Source organism: Aedes aegypti, chromosome 2 (assembly GCF_002204515.2).
Source record: "Aedes aegypti strain LVP_AGWG chromosome 2, AaegL5.0 Primary Assembly, whole genome shotgun sequence".
Classification (NCBI taxonomy): Eukaryota; Metazoa; Arthropoda; class Insecta; order Diptera; family Culicidae; genus Aedes; species Aedes aegypti.
Window position 1 is genome coordinate 42,089,350 of NC_035108.1, and position 18,481 is coordinate 42,107,830.

Here is an 18,481-nt window from a genome sequence, read left to right on the forward strand (position 1 = left end):
GGTTCATTCTCAACACGCAGTGCGCCTCTTGACTTTTCTCAATAGAAGTTCTGCTGCAGCACACGGCCTTTACCTAACAACTGATGAAAGAAAGGCTTCAAGCAAAACGGAGTGCAGAGAGAGAGAAAGAGCACAGGTTGCTTGCAAGAACTCTTGAAAACTATCGCTCAAGTGTCACTCTCGGGTTTCGTATTGTTTGTTCTGTATTTTTAATCTTTTTGTTAGCGTGGAAGTTGATATTTGCTTAAAACCTACCGCATAACATTACCAACTGAGAATTTCAAATGGATCGATGCTTCGTGTGAGCGCATTTAATTGAATTCTCAATGTGTTTTGGACAAGAATGATGCATGGAAGTAAATATGGTTCTGAATTGGATTCCAAAACGTGACGTAAAACATGTTGAACAAATTAGGAACAAGTGTACGGAGCAAGTGAAGAAACTTTCTTCAACAAGCACGTGTGCTGCATAGTTGCATTTGTTAGCAACAGTATTCTTTTGCTAAGAAGAATCGAGAAACAGACGAAGATATAGCCAAGATGACAACGGCGACAAGATGTTTGCCGGTGTAGAACCAGAACCAAGAGACTCGTTATGGTAATTAAGTCTTGCGTGGCCGCAAAATAAAAAAAACCCACGTCGACGACGACATGGAAAACAGACACTTTCGTTTGTACCGCGTCTGTTTGATAGCAATAGAATCTATTCTAGTAAGAAAAGATTTGAAAAACTGCTCAGTGTTACTACTAAGAGTATGATTAATAGAGTGACAGATTCTAATGGGCAATCACTTTACTTTTCTAGCCCAGAGAGCGATCAACCGCACACACATGTTAAATGTGCAGCATTTGTGAGGATAACGCTATCGTTTTAAGTGCTCATATTTCATCCGCTTAGCGGCATTCGACTGCACATGAAGTGGTGTTTCTTCTTGTTCCAATAATGCCCTTGCAACAACGTGTGACGAAAATGAACCAAAGTAGACGGATTTGTTTCTCTGTCAACTCTTGTCCGGGTAATTCGCATGGGGTTGCAGCATTGAGTGATTGAACAAGTTGTTGAACGACTGACGTAAATTTGAAGTGGCGTTAGAACTTGTGTAAAACACAAATATTTCAATGACGTAGTAGGCAGAGGCTAAGTGAATACGCGTAGTAAAAGCGCCATATTGATTTTTTTTCGGGAGTTCTCTATGGGAGTTTTCAACAAGCTTATCCAGTGAAATATACACAACCGACCTTAAGATATCCTCCAACATTTTCGGATTTCATTTTAACTAGAAAGTTTTCTAAGGACACAATCTTGGAAAGGTTCGTGGAGAAACCAAACATCCGTTTAATCTGTAAACTTAATCGATTGGTCACTAGCTGGTGGTGACCAATCGATTAAGTTTTTAGCTCAAACGGGTATTCGGTTCTCCAGATCCGTGCTCTTGAAAATTTGAAATTTGGCTTCGATGTATCTTCACCTTAAGAATCAAAAAAAAAAATGTTGTAAGAAATTTTGTAGGAATTTTTGTATAATTTCCCAGAAATAAATCCAAATAATTTCTTTAAAAACTCTGTTATAAACATTCGTGCGTCGTTCTGAAATAATGCCTGCAGATCTATTTGAATTGAAGCTGATGGTATTATTCCATCAGAAGAACATGTAGAGCAAAAACAAAGGAATTGCTCTGTAAAACCTCATGAGCGATCGCTAGGTTCTAGGTGATACCACAAATTTATCCTGCGGTTTCTCCAAAAATGTATCCAATGACTCTACAACAGCGCGTAAAATGGAAAATCTGACGTAAAAGTATGAAAATCGTAGTGAGGTTGATCTCGGATTTCCAACTGCCCAGAACGTTGGCTCTTTTCAATTGGACCACCAAGAAACAATTCAACAATCTTTTTTTTATAATCAAGAGATCGTAATTTGCAACGTTTTCTAGCCGAGAAATTTAATTGTTTTCGACTTTTTTTTGTTCATTGTAAAGAATGTAAAAAGAGAGCTTGAAAAATAAATTAAACTTTTTATCATCTATTAAATGTGCATACAAACTTGATCAACGTCGTAATTACTCTTATGGAGGATGTAAGACTTATAAGATTTTTCATGGCATTCGCATGCCTCGTAAAGCGTAATATGGTTTGTGCTTGGCCTCCAGAAGTTCTTGCTCGTGAGGATCCTGGGAAACTAACTGCAATAATTGCTACAAGAAACTTCGTTATCAGTTAGAAAACAAACGGAGCAATCCTCCATGGCATTTCTGAAAGAATCAATAGAAATAATATCTACGGCCATCCATATACTACCCATAGCGAATTATCAAAAGATTATTTAATAGTCTTGTGATGGAGTAATGGATTAATCTAATACCAGGTGCATCGTATAATACACAGCACGAGTGTGATGGTGCTAGCGATTTCTGAACGTGCGATCACTTTCAATCCTGAAAAATGATTTGATCCAATTCTTACTGATATTTTGTGGCATAATTCATGAAAATATTCAGAGCAGATTATGACGATTTTCTGGGAGCTTTTTTGCAGAGTTGTTGAAGAAATTTCTACAAAATATTAGAAGGAGTTTCTGCGCGATGAAAATTTGTTTAATAAACTAGTTTAAAAAGGATAAAATATGTATAAAGGATATTTATATTTTTTTAATATGACGTATAATATAAGTTGCTCCAATAAATGCTCCTCAAGACAAAACTGATAGTAGGTCTCTTTTTATAGATATGGTCTATGTATATTTCAATGCAAGTGTAAAGAAATTTTAAAAAATGTCTCTATTTTTAATGAAAGGCCTCTTAAGTAAACAAAATGGTTTCTTAAGTTTCTTTTTTTCCTTTTTCTGCCCGCCTTTAGAGATTCTATTCTGAAAAACTTTAGGAATAATCATAGTGATTTTATGTAGAATCATTTCAGTGTCTCCTACAGGGATCTCTTTAGAAATTCTGTTAGAGAGTTCTTCACTAATTCTCTGAGAAATTCACCCATCAATTTTTCAAAGGATTCTTAGAAGAATTTCTCCAGAATTTGGTCCATGAAATCCTTGAGAACTGGTAATATTGATTTTTTTTTCCGAAACTATCTTAAAATTTCTTGCACATATTTTTTCGCTAATCGCTTCCTTTTCGAAAAAATGGTTTTCAAAAAAACCCTGAAAGAATCCCTCCGCCTGTTCATGCAGATTCCTTCGAAAAATTTCCTTCCAGAATTCCAAAATTCCTTGAGGGGTTGTACGAACAAATCTATTTTCTTCCTCGGGTATTACTTTGATTTTTTTTTTCCAAAACTATCTTAGAATTTCCTGCACATATTTTTTTCACTAATCATTCAACCAGATTCTCCAAAGATTGCAACAGAGTTTCTTCCGAGAAAGAAAATCCGTAAAGGTTTATTGCAGAATTTTTGAAAAAAATGGGGTTTTCAAAAAACCCTCAAAGAATCCCTCCGCCTGTTCATGTAGATTCCTTCAGAAAATCATCCACGTTCCCTTCCAGAAATCTAACATTCCTTGAGGGGTTCTTCGAACAAATCTATTTTTTCTAGGAATTTCTCCGGTATTCCATCCAAGTATTATTAGGTATTTAAAAAAAATCCATGCAGACTTTAAAAGTTTTTTTTTTCAAGTTTAAACATATTTTCCAATAATTCCTTGACAAATTTCTATAGAAATTCTGCCCAATGATTTTTAAAAGATTGTTTTAGAAAATCCTGAGGAATACTATCCCGAGATTCGACTAATTTATTTCGATTATACAGGTCGGACTTGGATAATCGAATCCTCCGGATAATCGAATCACTAAGAAAAAAAATTGAAATCTTCGACAAAAGAACTTAGATATTATCTTTTTTCGTTGTTTTATTTATATAATGCGGTGGCATAGCCAGAAATTACAAGATTTTGACCATCATACACAAAAAAAAAACACTTTTTCAAAACCCCCTTTTCTTAAAAACGTTCCAAACTGCAAAACCATTCATTTTGTATATTGCAATGTAAAAATTGAAAATCAAGGACATCAAAAAACAAATTCCGGATAATCGAGTCCGACCTGTACTAGCATATTATCTAGGAAATCTTCTAGAACTTCCTCAAAAGTCCAGGAATTATTTCAGAGATCCTTGTTCATTAACACTTCAGTCGTCACGCTGTTGTATTTTGTACAACACTGATGAAAAAACTCGCTTTTCGTTCACAACAGCAGCGTGGTGGTTCTGACAGTGGTCAACCACGCGACGACTGGAAGGTTAAGGATAACTTTCAAACTAACACAAGTTTTATCAAAGGTTACTTTAGTATTTAATTTGAAAATACTTCACGGATTTATTTTCTAGAAAAATTTCCTTGGCATTTTCCTGGAAAAAATCCTAAAAGAATTAAAAAAAAACTTTCAAAACTTACATCGGAAAATCACAGAGAATTTGTGAGAGATTTCCGTAGAAATCTTATATAAATTCTAAAAGACAATTTTATAGGAAACACCTTAGAAACATTTAGACCGGGAATCTTGGAGGATGTCCCATGGGAATCGATGGATGTATCACTGGATAAAATCTTGGAGAAATTAGGTTTTCTTGAAAAAGTTTTGTAGGAATTCAGATAATTTCTGAAATAATCTTTAGATAAATTTCATTTCTGTGGTTCTTCTAGGGAAAATCAAAGTCAAATTCTTGAGAATCAAACTCTTATATCCTGGCTCCTATTAGGCTTCTTTTTGTTTTCTAGGTTCCTATTTAGTCTCTTTTAATGCCTTTTAGGGTCTTTTTTAGCCAAGAGGTCTCTAATTTTCTATTTTTCAGATTTTTCTTAGCTTCACTGTGAACAAAATATTTGCAACCATTCGTTTTACCCATGGTTTTGAAAGTGGACGCGCCTCTGGTCGTATGGCATGGAGACTCTCTTCATAGGTTCAGCGCTAGGGGTGAGTGTCGTCAATATACTCCGAGTATGCTGTCTTTCCTTTTTGTCGTTCTTTCCTTGTATACGTTGATCCTTGCCGTCTTGAAAATATAATCCAATTCCTTAGTTCTTCCGTCTTCGCTGAGGGTTAAAATCTGCATCATGTGGTAAAATACTGTAATCTTATACTGGAATGAATGATTCGAGGAGTAGGGGATGACTCGCTGGGTGTTTGTAGGCTTCCCATAGATTTTAAAGTTGAACGATGCACATTCTTTCCTGATGACAAGTAGATCCAAAATACGGTAGTTTTTCCTCCTTCTCCTCCTCGTGAGTGATCTTGATATCCTTGTGTACGCTGTTGATTGTATCCAAAATCATAGGTACATGCCTCTACTTGATAATGCCGAAAATGTCGTCGAACTATCTCCACCATTTGTCCGATAATACTCCGTGTATCTTTAAATTCTCCTCTAGATTCATCATGAATAGCTCCAAAAAAAAAAAAAAAACAGAGAGAGAGGGGTTTCTCATGAGGGTTCCTTTTGTCTGCTTGTAGAAGTTTCCTTGAATTTGAAAGTAGTTCTCCTCCATGCACAACCTTGCCAACCTCATATAGGATCCTGACCTTTCCTTTCCATGCTGCATTCGTCCTTCGGGGTAATAAACAATTCTCGAGAAGATTTAGGAAGTCCTTTACTAGAACGCTGGGAAAAAAACCGATATGTCGAAAGACACCATCATCTCGTCATCCTCGATGTTTCCTGATTCTGATAGTTTCTGGGAGAATTCCTGGTTTTTTTAACCGATCTAGTGAAGGAAGGGATTCGGCATACTCTGGAATTCCTTGACTAGCCATTTAGCCATTTTATTTTTGTGTGGGGATCCGCTTGCCGAAATGATTTCTCGCATCTCTTTTCCTGGTTTGTGAATTTTCGAAAGCCCTTTGATTCGGGGTAGAATGGGGTTTGCCTCTTTCAAACGAGAGTTTTATCCGTAAGCTTGATGAGTAATCCGTCTTGTCCATGATGACGACCGCATTTCCACCTTGATGTAGAACACTGGTTTCTCCTTAAGTTCTTGCTAAAATTTATTTTGATTCATGGTGAGAAATGTTGTAATATTCCTGTAGAAACTGATGCAAAACTCAGGAGCGAATTAGGCGAATGGAAACTTTATATTATAGAATAATTTCGAGGGAAAGTTAATGGAAGAACTCCTAGAAGCAATCCGAGTTTCCGGTGTTATATTCATAATAGTAATAATTTCAAGACCAAGTTTTGTATATTTGATATATATTTCGGCTTGAAAGTTTGCTTGGGAGAATTTCTGGTAAGATTGTTCAAAGACTTTCTGATGGTAGTATAATAGATTTTCGATAAAAAAAATATCGGAAATATTCTTGATTTTTTATATAATTGTAAAAAACTTTGGAATTTTTATAGGCTAGTTTTTGACAGGAATTCTGAAAGATCTTAAGAAGATATTTTGCGATGATTTGGGAGATTTATTAGAAGAATTCCTGAAAATATTCCTCAATTGGCCTTATCTTATGATATTAATATGCCTGAAAACAAAAATATCTATCCTTTCCGAAACATGATTTTTTATACTTGAATGGTTTGTTCTCAGAAAATGAACAGATAAAATACAGTCTGGATAATCTAGGAATTGTGGAAGAGGGTGTTGCATTTGGAAGTTTCCTTCCACATTCCAAATTGCATGAACAGGTGCATAACTTAAAGTGAAAATTCTCGAAATTAAAGATGCTGAACGCATACATAAATTTAATGAAATACAAGAAACAGCAATTGGATTGTTTCAGTAATTCCTTAGTGTTTAGTTTTTGTTTTGAATATTTTGTATAAAATTTGAACAAACAAAAGCTGACTGTTACTTCAGAGTAATATTTTGAATACGTGAGTAAGGGTAAGTCGGTCATTGTGGCTAACTGCTTGAGGAAAAAAGCGTAATTCCTGGTGGTATTTTTGACGGATTTACTCGAATTGTTTTTAAATAAAATTCTACTATATATATTCTTTACATTTTTCTTCAAATTCTGAATTACATTCCAAAAATAAAATACATTAATAGCTTAACTGATGTAATGTTATTGTATTAATATTTCAGTTAGAGATTTTTGAACAAGCAGGTTTAGTAACTGATTATTGCAAAAAATGTCTTTTACTAACTGAATCGAAAATGGTATCACTGACTCGTCACCAGCTCCGTGTATTTGAAAAAAAATCTCAAATCATTCAAGCACGCTTTCGTGTACGTGAAGGGCAAAATTATTTGATTCCCAAAGAAAAAGAACAATTTCCCGGAAACACCCACTGCTGTTTTCGGCTTAATGCATTTTCATGACCGGTTTCGGTGGTGGGAAGATCAACAATGGCAGTAATCAATTGAAGAGGACGTAGGTACTACCGCCTACATACGAACTGTAGCACACCTCCACACACTGGAATCAGATACAGTATCGTGTACTCCAATCAGGGAGCTCAAAACCCATTCCCAGAACGTTGCTGGTGCAGTCAATGTTTGGCGATGGGGACTAACTTCACCGTCAAAAACCCTTCAGCCCAGGAGAATGAATATGTACACGTAAGTATAATCTACATTATTCACGCTACCTTCTTCGTTCGTGTTCCTTTCTTCGAAGATACAAGCAGCGGATGCAGCGAAAAGAAAATGAGATATGGTTTCGGATGTTGGATAGCTTTCGGGGTCTAAGCCCTCTGTCAGTAATTGTATAGGGGTCCTGTGACCCCTGCCAAATGCAAATTTAATTTATCGCATGTAAATTCAACTAAAACCGAAAAAGGGCGTTTTATGCGATAAGCACAGGTACGGCGCTTTTGCGGGTAATCTTGCAGATTGAGAGGATTGATGCGGTTTTGCATGGTTGGCAACGATTTTCGTTTTTCGGATATCGAAATTTTGATTTATAGCGTAAGGCATAAGCTGAGAATTGTATGAAGCATCATTTTCCAGGAATCGACTCGCTCCGTTTGCTGCTCAACCGTTGTTACAAGTTTATTAAATATTGATCCAAGTACATTCACCGTGATGCTGGGATGTTTAATCCAGATAAATGCTTCCCCGAAATCCGAAAATTCGAGCCGACGCATTGCGCTTCAGCATTCGTAACGAATTTTGATCCCTGGTGTTTGAGAAAGAAGACAAGCGTTTATTATTTATTGGATTTTTATCAAATAAATTACGTACCGGCTTTTTCGGTCCAGATAGGGGAAACGCTAAAAAACGTGATCCACCGCAGGAGGGAGGGTTCAGAAACCAATAAAAATATTGAACAATATGTCAGAATCCTTCGGATTCATCGTCTCTTCTTTGTCGAAACCAATAAATTTCCTCATTTTATGAAATGTATGCGGTTAAGGAACGTCTAGGGGTGATTTCCCTTCAACATATTCCTCACGGTTCGAACTGGAGGGAGGTGTCATAAATGCTTCATTGATGGCAAACAGAGCGGAACACTTCCCTCACGAATGCATCTCAACCGGAGGATTTCATATTTGTCAAACATTCACACAAGTGTCATTGGCCTCTGCTATAACTAGAATGACAACGGCACCCTCGCCCTCCGTTCTGGTTTGTCATTAATTCGTTCCAGTAGGATGCTTCCGATGGTGCAATATCTCAAACTGCGCTCGTTATCGTTTTTGGTGTACTCTGTGCTTAAACAAACAGTGATATCCGTTCGCTGGCAGAGTACAAATTAACATTCCCCGAAGAAGGGGGTATTTTGGAGGAAACGATTCCAGAAAACGGAATCCGAGCAACTGAACAAACAAGTAATTAATTGCAGTCCGGGTAAAGTTTGAACCATTTATCACCATCCTGAGACTACTAGTTCTGATAGTGAATAAGTTGTAGCACGGTCGTTTAAATTGTAGAATCACACAGAGAATATCACGAACATTGAGAGAGACCGATTTGCCTCATTTGTCAACTTGTGACGGATTTCCGACGAACGATTTCCTTCGGTGTCGCCACACGCTAATCACATTTAATGAAAGTGGCAGTCTTATGAGGATGACGATGACGAAGCAGGAGCAAGAGACATTCATTGAAGCATATTTGTCAGTTGACATGATCGTTGTCACCCTTTCTACTATGAACGGGCAGCGTGGGATGGATTCGGGAGTCGTTCAACGTGACTCCAGGCGGGGATCATCAACAGCACGCATGATATCATCATATGATGGCAGTCTGGATGGGATGCGGTGAGCATCCCACCGCAAACGTAACTCGAATAACATGATCACGAGGCGCATCACGTTGAAGCAATGCGACACTGACGATGATATGGAATCGTGCAGCCAGCTCACAGATAATAGGGTGTTCAACAACCACCGATGCCGACGTTCATCAATTTGGACCCGACCCAGCGGGGAGGTGAGTGTAATCCTCTTGGGAAGATAATTTGTCAATTTGAACTGATATGGCTGCTGGTGGACGGACAATCGTTACAATTGCCACAATCGCATTACTTTGAAAGACGAGGTACAGTCAACTTTGGTTCGTTGGGTTACAGCTGTAGCTCATTTGATGAAGGACGTTCACTAATTCGGACTGGGTTTTAAACTGTCACATAATGTATTGAAATTCAGGGCTACCATTTTTTTGAACAGCTTACTGATTAATCATGCTGACTTTGATTCTGATAATACATTTCGAATTTCCCAAGAAATGGTTTTCAATTCTATCAGAATTTATTTATTTCAGAGCTGACTGAAACACACATAAAACATAAAAAAATATCTAATGCATAGTTCGGAACTAGACATGGACATTCGACCACTCTCCCACTTTTAAATGTAACGAATTTGATTCATCCCAACAAATGTTAATGCTATTCAACTGGTTTCTATTTCCCAAGCATAGTCTTTAAAAAACAATAATTTTCCAACATACATCGGAGTTATCACTTCATTTTAATTATCTGAACTTCATGTCGGACAAACTTCCTGTAAGAGTTGATGTTCCTCAAAGTAGCATTCTGGGACCAATATTGTACAATATCTTAACATCTGACTTACCTTGAGTTACTTCAGGGATGTTAAAAATCTTTGTTTGAGGATAACATAGGCCTTTCCACCAAAGGACGAAGCTTGTGTTTCATTTGTAGCAGATTGCAAAAATGTTAGGATATTTTTTCTTCATACTTGCGAGTATGTTAAATTTCTCCTAATTTGTCTAAAACTCAACTTATAACATTATAACATAACCAAAAAGCTCTTCATTTGAAACCTTCAAGTAGAAATGTTGGAACGATTAAAAAGGGTTCCAAATATTTGTCAGATAACGTAAAATATGTAATACTATGCTAGATTAAAAGTTATCTTTCAAAAACCATGTTGAGGGCATTTAAGCTCCGACATGACAACGAAAGTTCTCGGTTAATAACTAAGGAAAAGCTCATTCAGCACTAAGAAGCAAGCCTGTTTCACTTGGGACATAGTGCAAAAAAGTCGAAGAGTAATAAGAAGGAGATTAATCTTGTAACAATTCACGATTACCTATTTCTACTTAATCATAATATCAGTAAAGAATGAAGATTCATCAGGTATTTTCAAAAAATCATCTCAATTGGTCTGACTGCGTTTGATCAATGGCATTTATGATTTCTATGATTGAACTGCCATGTCACCAAGTATACCTGGAAATCACCGTGATACACGATCACATGGCACGTCATCGTCATTGATAAGCAGTTAAACAACCACTGCTAATTGATTGATACCGGCTCGGCATGGTTCTGCACCAACGGAGCATCACCAATGAATGAACGTGCTAAGTGCCACTTAAATCGAGAAAAGGGTGGTCAAGAGCGGTGCAATGCCATCTTTTCCAATAACTGCGGCAATCCGCGCTTCTCTACAATGACTTTCATTAGCAGAAGCACTTGCATGCACTCTCATCCATCGGAATAGCTCACAGGAGCCTGAGGCAGTCCACAATTGAACCGAAGTAGCAGCCACAATACTTCATACATAGCATGCCGTCATTGACACATTTTTCCATATTATACGTTTCTCCACATTCGAGACCATCCCCGTGCGATTTGAACGCGCTATCCATGGCGGTATGCTTAGTACACTCTCGTGCAAATGTTTGGGGTCATCCCCTAAAAAGCATGCAAATGTATTTTGTCCATACTTTGTCATTATACGTTCGATTCAAACTCTCTATTTCTCTAATCCTATATATATATATATATATATATATATATATATATATATATATATATATATATATATATATCTATATATATATATATATATATATATATATATATATATATATATATATATATATATATATATATATATATATATATATATATATATATATATATATATATATATATATATATATATATATATATATATATATATATAATATATATGTATATATATATATATATATATATATATATATATATATATATATATATATATATATATATATATATATATATATATATATATCTCGCATACTCTGAGATAACGCCCTAAAAGCCATTGGTAACCACGTGTGTAGCTCGTTGTTTCTGAGCAAAAGAGAGAATAAGCATCCAAACCAACATCACGGGCAGGTAGATAATGATCTTTTCTTCATCATAGCGTTGTTAAATAGCATGAAAATCCATTCAAATGCCCAGAAACAACGAGCTACACTCATGGTTACCAATGGCTTTTAGGGCGAGATCAGAAGTTATGCGAGATATTTTTAATGGGGAGATCCCAAACTTTTGACCGGAAGTGTAAGAAATCATAAGCGCCGAACTATTGGCAAATACGATTTTGAGCTGCACGTTTGTATGTGTGCCGTTGCTTACATTGGCTTGGTGCCGTAGTTGAAAGCCTATTAAAAAGGCGCAAGAAGCTGCTTTGTTGGTGATCAGCAAACTATCCGATCGAGGTACCCCCATAATACAACTGTCTTTTCTACCGCGTTGTGGTTTCCAGTAGAAAATACGATTACATTGGTCCACGATGATTCAAAGAATGATATAGAAAAAAATATTCGTCAGATTAATGCAGCAAATACTTCGGGGGTTTCCCATGTTTGTTTGTTTCACACAATTCTGTGATTACATAAAACATACGCATTTTAATTAGAGTGTAGACCGTGTTCTATTCCAGAAGATGTTTGGGTCAACAAAACCGGAAGATGACGCAGAACTTGGGTTGCTACCAACGAGTGTCCACATTCTCCAACAAGGTCAGTCCGGGCGAGGCGATGATAAGTGACGCACACGATCCCGAAGGTTGATGCTATGTTTTTGCTCCACGCTGGTTTTGATGGCCGAAACGCGTTTTTTGTTGGTAGACGCGAGAGGGTCGTTGATCTTGTAGTGTTTTGTGAACGAAGATGAAGATTGATTTGAAGTGTACTTGTACATTAACATTTCTGCAAGTTGGCGAAAACGATACGGAATATAATGAATTGTACATGATAAATATTTGAAGTTGGAAGTATTTTAAGGAGTTTGAGATGGTTTCATAGTAGCTTTCTTTAACGTGTGTTCCACAGTTGAATCAACATTGCTTTTTTCATAATAGCTTACTTGCAATGATCGATTTCTCTTCACCATTGCTCTCTTCGCATTATTACAGTAAACTGATTTACTTTTCGAAACATACTTTAGTTTTGTATGATGCTCTATATATTGCATATGTAAGATCAATCATGGAATACTGCAGCATTGTACGGTCTCCTTTCTCAATCACACATGAAGAAAGATTAGAATCTGTACAAAAACAATTTCTACTATATGCTCTTCGTAAATTAGGTTAGACATCATTTCCACTTCCAGCGTACAAAGCATGCTTATTGACATACAAACTTTGAAATAGCGGCGTGAAATCGCGAGAGTTTCATTTGTAAATGATATCGTTTCGCAACGTATTGATTTTACAGAAATCTTATCGAAATTAAATTTCTACGTTCCTTCTGAGCAACTACGAAATCGTAACTTATTCTTGACAAATCATCATCGAACAAATTATGCCAAAAACGGGCCTCTAAATCAAATGATGGCCATTTACAATCAACATTGCGAAACTATTGACTTTACCATGTCTCGGCAAAATCTAAAAACATACTTCAAAATTTGAAGTTCAAATCTATTCGAAATCGCAACACATAAAATAAAACAAAATGAAAATAACATTACTTACAACACACTTTTTTTTCAATATTTTTTATAAATTTCATAATTTAAGTGTTAAGAAATAAAACAAAAATATGTATATGTTAAATGTACTAGTCTACGTCGGTTGACGAAAAAATCCAAATCTCCAAAAGCTTATATTAATGGGACCATCGACTGATGAAAAAAACCGAGTTAGCTTTTTATCTTAGAAAAAAAAAATGGATGATGTTTAAATTGACGGTTCTACGATTTTAAAAATCTAAAAGAGGATATGAAACAAATGTTGAGCTGTTAATATGCTAAAATTAGTTTTTCAAAGAGATGTTTGTTCGATTTCAATTATCAAATTTACATGCTTCTCATTAACTTTCATCTATTATGAGCCACCTGCATCTTAAACTTGCATGTAAGTGATGGTTGTAGGCTTAGTTTATTTGAAGGATTTTTTTCTAATCGTTCGGGAATTATACAGCTTTCGATAACAAAAAAAAAATCATGTTTGTTTCTCGATACTATACAACATTCCTGAGAGATTTGGTGGTGAAAACACGAAAAGATCGAAATTTCAAATGTTGGTTAATGTGCCGACTTCGCATAAATCTTTGAAAAATATTTCAAACAATCACCCGATGGATAATTAATACCGATTATACTTGCGAAAATACTAACTCTGTGTTCAAAGATTGACCTAAATAAGTAAACATGTGTAATTATTTGTAATTCATCATAGAAAATAATCAAATACAGAAAATAAGCTTGACCACATCAATGTTTCCCAAGTGGTAATTCACGGACTCCTAAGGAGCAATAGTTGTATGTGTATTAAGTTCCTACAGCCTTTGGAAATTTCTAACTGAGATCCTCGATGACTTTTTGAAAAGAAACTTGCCAGGTTTCTTACAAGATCTTTGAAAAATCCAGATGTCCTTATTGGCACATTTCATTGCTATTGGTAGAATTATTCAGAAATACAAAGGTATCGACCGTGATGATTTTATTTTGAAATTGTTTATCGGCATATCGGTCTATTTTGCTCGAAGTAAGAGGGAGCATGGAGAAGAAAGCAATGAATACTAGATGGATAGGTACCGTAAGGGAACGGCGAGAGAAATTGGATTAGATGTTGAAGAGGGCATACCATATGAAACAGTATTACTTGAAACGTCACTTCCTTGTGGCTAACGTCCCCTATGGGAACGGCTTGGGTGTGTTTTGAGAATGACACTACCAAGACAGCCTGTCTTGGTAGTGTCATTCTCAAAACACACCCAAGCCGTTCCCATAGGGGACGTTAGCCACAAGGAAGTGACGTTTCAAGTAATACTGTTTCATATGGTATGCCCTCTTCAACATCTAATCCAATTTCTCTCGCCGTTCCCTTACGGTACCTATCCATCTAGTATTCATTGCTTTCTTCTCCATGCTCCCTCTTACTTCGAGCAAAATAGACCGATATGCCGATAAACAATTTCAAAAAAAAAAAAAAAAAAATTATTCAGAAAGCTATTAAAAGATGTACCGTAAAACGGGGTAACTTTGATAATGCGGGTAACTTTGATAGTGCGAGACCCACAAAATATATAACGAAATAACGAAGTTTCTGTCAATCAGATAAGAAAAACGAATGCAAAAGTAATGAGTATTAGTATGACACTTCATGTCAAAGCTATTTTCGTTGGAATACATTGTATTGTGTGTATTTGAAGATTTATATGCATATGGTAAAAAATCACAAGATTTTTACATTTTTGTAACGCTTACAAACAATCTGTTCTACGATCACTATTTGATAAAGTCATAATGAATTCGTCACTTATCCATGACAGCCGAGTTATAGTAGAACATGAATTCGGTCTCAAATCTCTTAACGGAAACCATTCTTACAAACTGGGACCATTTTTGTAATCTAAGTCAGAAATTTCCATATAGCGTTAAACGCCTAGAGGTATGCAACGCCCTATAAATGTTCCGTAATTCATTCAATTATGTTCGATTTATACTCCATTATCAAAGTTACCCCAAAACAGAAAACCGACTTTCGATAATGTGAAAAATAATATATCCATTCAAAATGAATCTTTTGACAATCTATCAAGTGCAATCGATAGCTAGGATGCCAGTACTTGTTTCAAAAATATAAATTGTAATTCTTTGAAACAGCATGCATAAATATTCAAGTTTTCTTCGAAATAACTATCAAAGTTACCCCGTTTTACGGTATTAAAACTTTTTTGATGAACTCAATTCCATCTATTATTTTTTATTTGTGGCTTCTAAAACTAAAGTCACAAGCACTTTATTGGGTCCCTACGCCCTACGTTTGATTATTTCCTTACGAGATTTGTTTGCATCTATCTATGCTTTGAGAAATAAATTGGGAAGTCTTTTTTACGAATATGTCTACCTGGCGAATTGCCCTAGTGGAATACTCCCAGGTTCCTTCACGGAAAGGTTCTGCTTGAACTATCGACATGATTATTTTTGGGATGATTATAGTAGACACCAGAGTCTATGAATGAAGAGTTGCGCGAAGAGTGAAACCAAATCTACCTATCGAACTGTCAAACCGTCTACCTATCGAGCAGACCAGCAAAACAGATAGGGGCTTTTTTTTAAGACGAAGAAGAACAACCATTCAAAGAAGTCTCTTCGCGCAACTCTCCATTCATAGACTCTGGTAGACACTTGGCATCATGGCAATTCAATTTTATTCCAATTTGGTAACATCATTTAAGATCGTCAAGAGAGAAAGGCGAGGCCCTCTAAAGGCCCAAACGCAATGATAGCGGAACGGCAACGGAATGCGGAACCGGTTCGCCAGCATGAACTATAATCAGCTTGTCGAATCAGTGTTGATCTAATTTCATTCGTTGTCAGCTCAGTCGAGATGTTGTGATACATGCTGGCGAACCGGTTCCGCATTCCGTTGCCGTTCCGCTATCATTGCGTTTGGGCCTTAAGGCCCAAAGTTGTCGTAGAACGAGCTTTGACTGTCGTTGCACTATGCAGGTAAAATAAACATTTGATGACGCTAAACTGAACATCTATTAAAAATGATGCACAAACCAAACAATCAACAAGTGTGACTTATTAAATTCTTAATGCAATCGTTTTGTTCCCTCATTAGCCATTAGTTCACCCATAATATAAAACAAACCATTCCCCGTCCCCAAACAGCCCTGCCACCTACCTGCAATCGTAAACCGATCCATGTAGTTGATGAGATTGACAAAGCACAGCACTATCACGGTGAACCATGCCGTCCGGGAAACCCTTCCGGTGCCGGTGCTGCTGACTATCACCGATCCATCGTCTTCGTCGTGATGGCCCGGTGGTAAGTGTCGAAGCCCGCCACCGCCTCCATCGCCCCCGCCATGTGTCGCTTCTTGATCCTCATCAATCGAGGAGGAAACACTGTCCGAATCGGGTGGCATTAGCCTCTGTTGGGAATTGGTGGCCGGAATCTTTCCCGCAGGATTGCCGGTCACTACAGTCTGTGGCTCGGCCACCGATTTCTGTTGATTGGGCATTGTTGCTGTGTCGTTTGAGGAGGCGTTCCGGCTAATCTCAAGCTCCGAATCGGCCGGCTCGGATGCTACCTTACGGTAACCTTGACTAGAAGGCATTCACGTACCGGAAGGAGTATGGGGGACCCGATGCACAAACAACACACCCGCGATTAGTCAACACAATATCAGTATAAACAACGGAGCAGGGAGTTGTCGCCCCGATAGCATACAGTTTGTTATGCCCTCCCTTTCGCTCTTGCTATTACAAACAGACCACAGAGCGAGAGATTCACACACAAAAGTGTTTATGTGGCGAATCGTACGATTTTTCGCTGTTTCAAGCGATGATTCTTCTTTTATTTTCTTCTCTTACTTTCTCTTTTGGATACTGTTTCGCACGAAACTTCCACGCAGTCACAGCAAGCTGCGAACTTCTTTGGCCTTTTTTTCAACCAAATTCAATCAAAATTCACTGCACGGAAACTTCCGTCACAATTTGCAACATTTGCACCAAGAGCACTGTCTCGATGACGATTACTATAGTGCAATTGCACTTAGTAATGCAGGAGTGAGCCTTTCACCACTGGTCCCGCAGGTTTCAGAACACTATACTTAAATCCCACCCAAAACCGGCAGAGCAAATTCCGTCTCCTGAACTAAAGCCGAAATTTTGCAAGCTAAAAATAATTGCACTCGGCTCAAATCAAATACACCCAAAACGAATTCGGCACTCTGCTTTTCGACAGTCACGCGATATTCCACACCGTAATCTTCTTCTATTCGCGGTTGCCGCACACACTAGCGATGATGATAATATGGAAACCTTATCAGTCACACAAAACGCACGCCGAACCGAACCACGGGACAAGTGAATCTAGACTGACGAAACGATTGACTTTTGCATGAGCGAGCATCTGCTGTCTGTCATATCGGCGACCGTTGGATTTTTGCTTTCGCTCTGGTGAAGTTCATTCTGCTGTCTGACAGAAACGGCGTGTGCTTGCTGGGTGTATAAACGCGTGGTAGTGAGTGGAAACGAGATGGGAGCAAGTGGTGTGATGCCCCGGCGAGTGTGGAACAGAGAACGCACTCATTTTGGTTGGGTTGGTGTGACGAACGGATTTAAAGGCCGTCTGCATTTATGAATGGATGTGTGTAAACCGTCGCGCTGTCAACGGTGGCCAATAACTGTTCTAATCGTAAAGAGGTGGATTCTACAGTGCTGAATTAACCCACGAGCATGCACCGTGTACGGATTTATGTACCACCAGTGCACCAGTATCCGCTCATGTACCAGTAGCCCGCTCACATCGAAAAAAGATAAGTTTAATAAAAAATATGAAATATGTAATGTAATGAAATAAATATGAAAACTATAGCCACTAGACGATTCAAATCTACAAATTGAATAATTAATTATAATTAAGAATTATATTATAATTAAGAATTATTCTCGCTTAACATTACTAAAGGACCTATGTACAAATGAGAGATTCTCTCCTCTCTCGCTCTCTTTCCATTATAACAGTGAAATACTAAAGCCTTCGGAAAGTTTTTCACTACAGATCGAAAGGCAGTTTCCTTGACTAGCGTTTAATACACAAATAGCAACAGAATAGGTTAATGTGACTCAGTTATTGATTAAAGAGAAAGTATACAAAGAGAGCCTCTCAATGTTAGATAGGTCCTTTAGTAAAGTTTCGCGAGAATTATACTGTGAACAATGTTTTGCGTATTTACTCAAATTACCTTACTTTTAAAACTCGTGAGCGGGCTACTGGAACATGAGCGGATATTGGTGCACTGATGGTATGTATGTATGTTTATTAACCTATTAGTTTTAAACTTTTTACAAGGTCAAGGATTTATGAAAAGCTCGCTTGTTTT

General features: G+C 37.2%; 1 protein-coding gene across 4 annotated transcripts in view; it reads right to left on the minus strand.

The window, feature by feature from the left end:
* Positions 1-17,583, minus strand: part of LOC5570461 (protein spinster) — a 72,372-nt gene extending 54,789 nt beyond the window's left edge. For 2 of the 4 annotated variants that reach the window (XR_002499540.1, XM_021840641.1), the window contains exon 1: positions 16,276-17,582. Coding sequence is in view for 2 of the 4 variants with exons in the window: in XM_021840641.1 (XP_021696333.1) it covers positions 16,276-16,711 (436 nt within the window). In the remaining 2 variants the exon portion in view is untranslated. Of the gene's footprint in view, positions 1-16,275 lie in introns of all 4 variants that reach the window. The other 2 variants (XR_002499541.1, XM_021840639.1) reach the window with 2 other exon arrangements.
* Between the last annotated feature and the right edge of the window lie 898 nt (positions 17,584-18,481).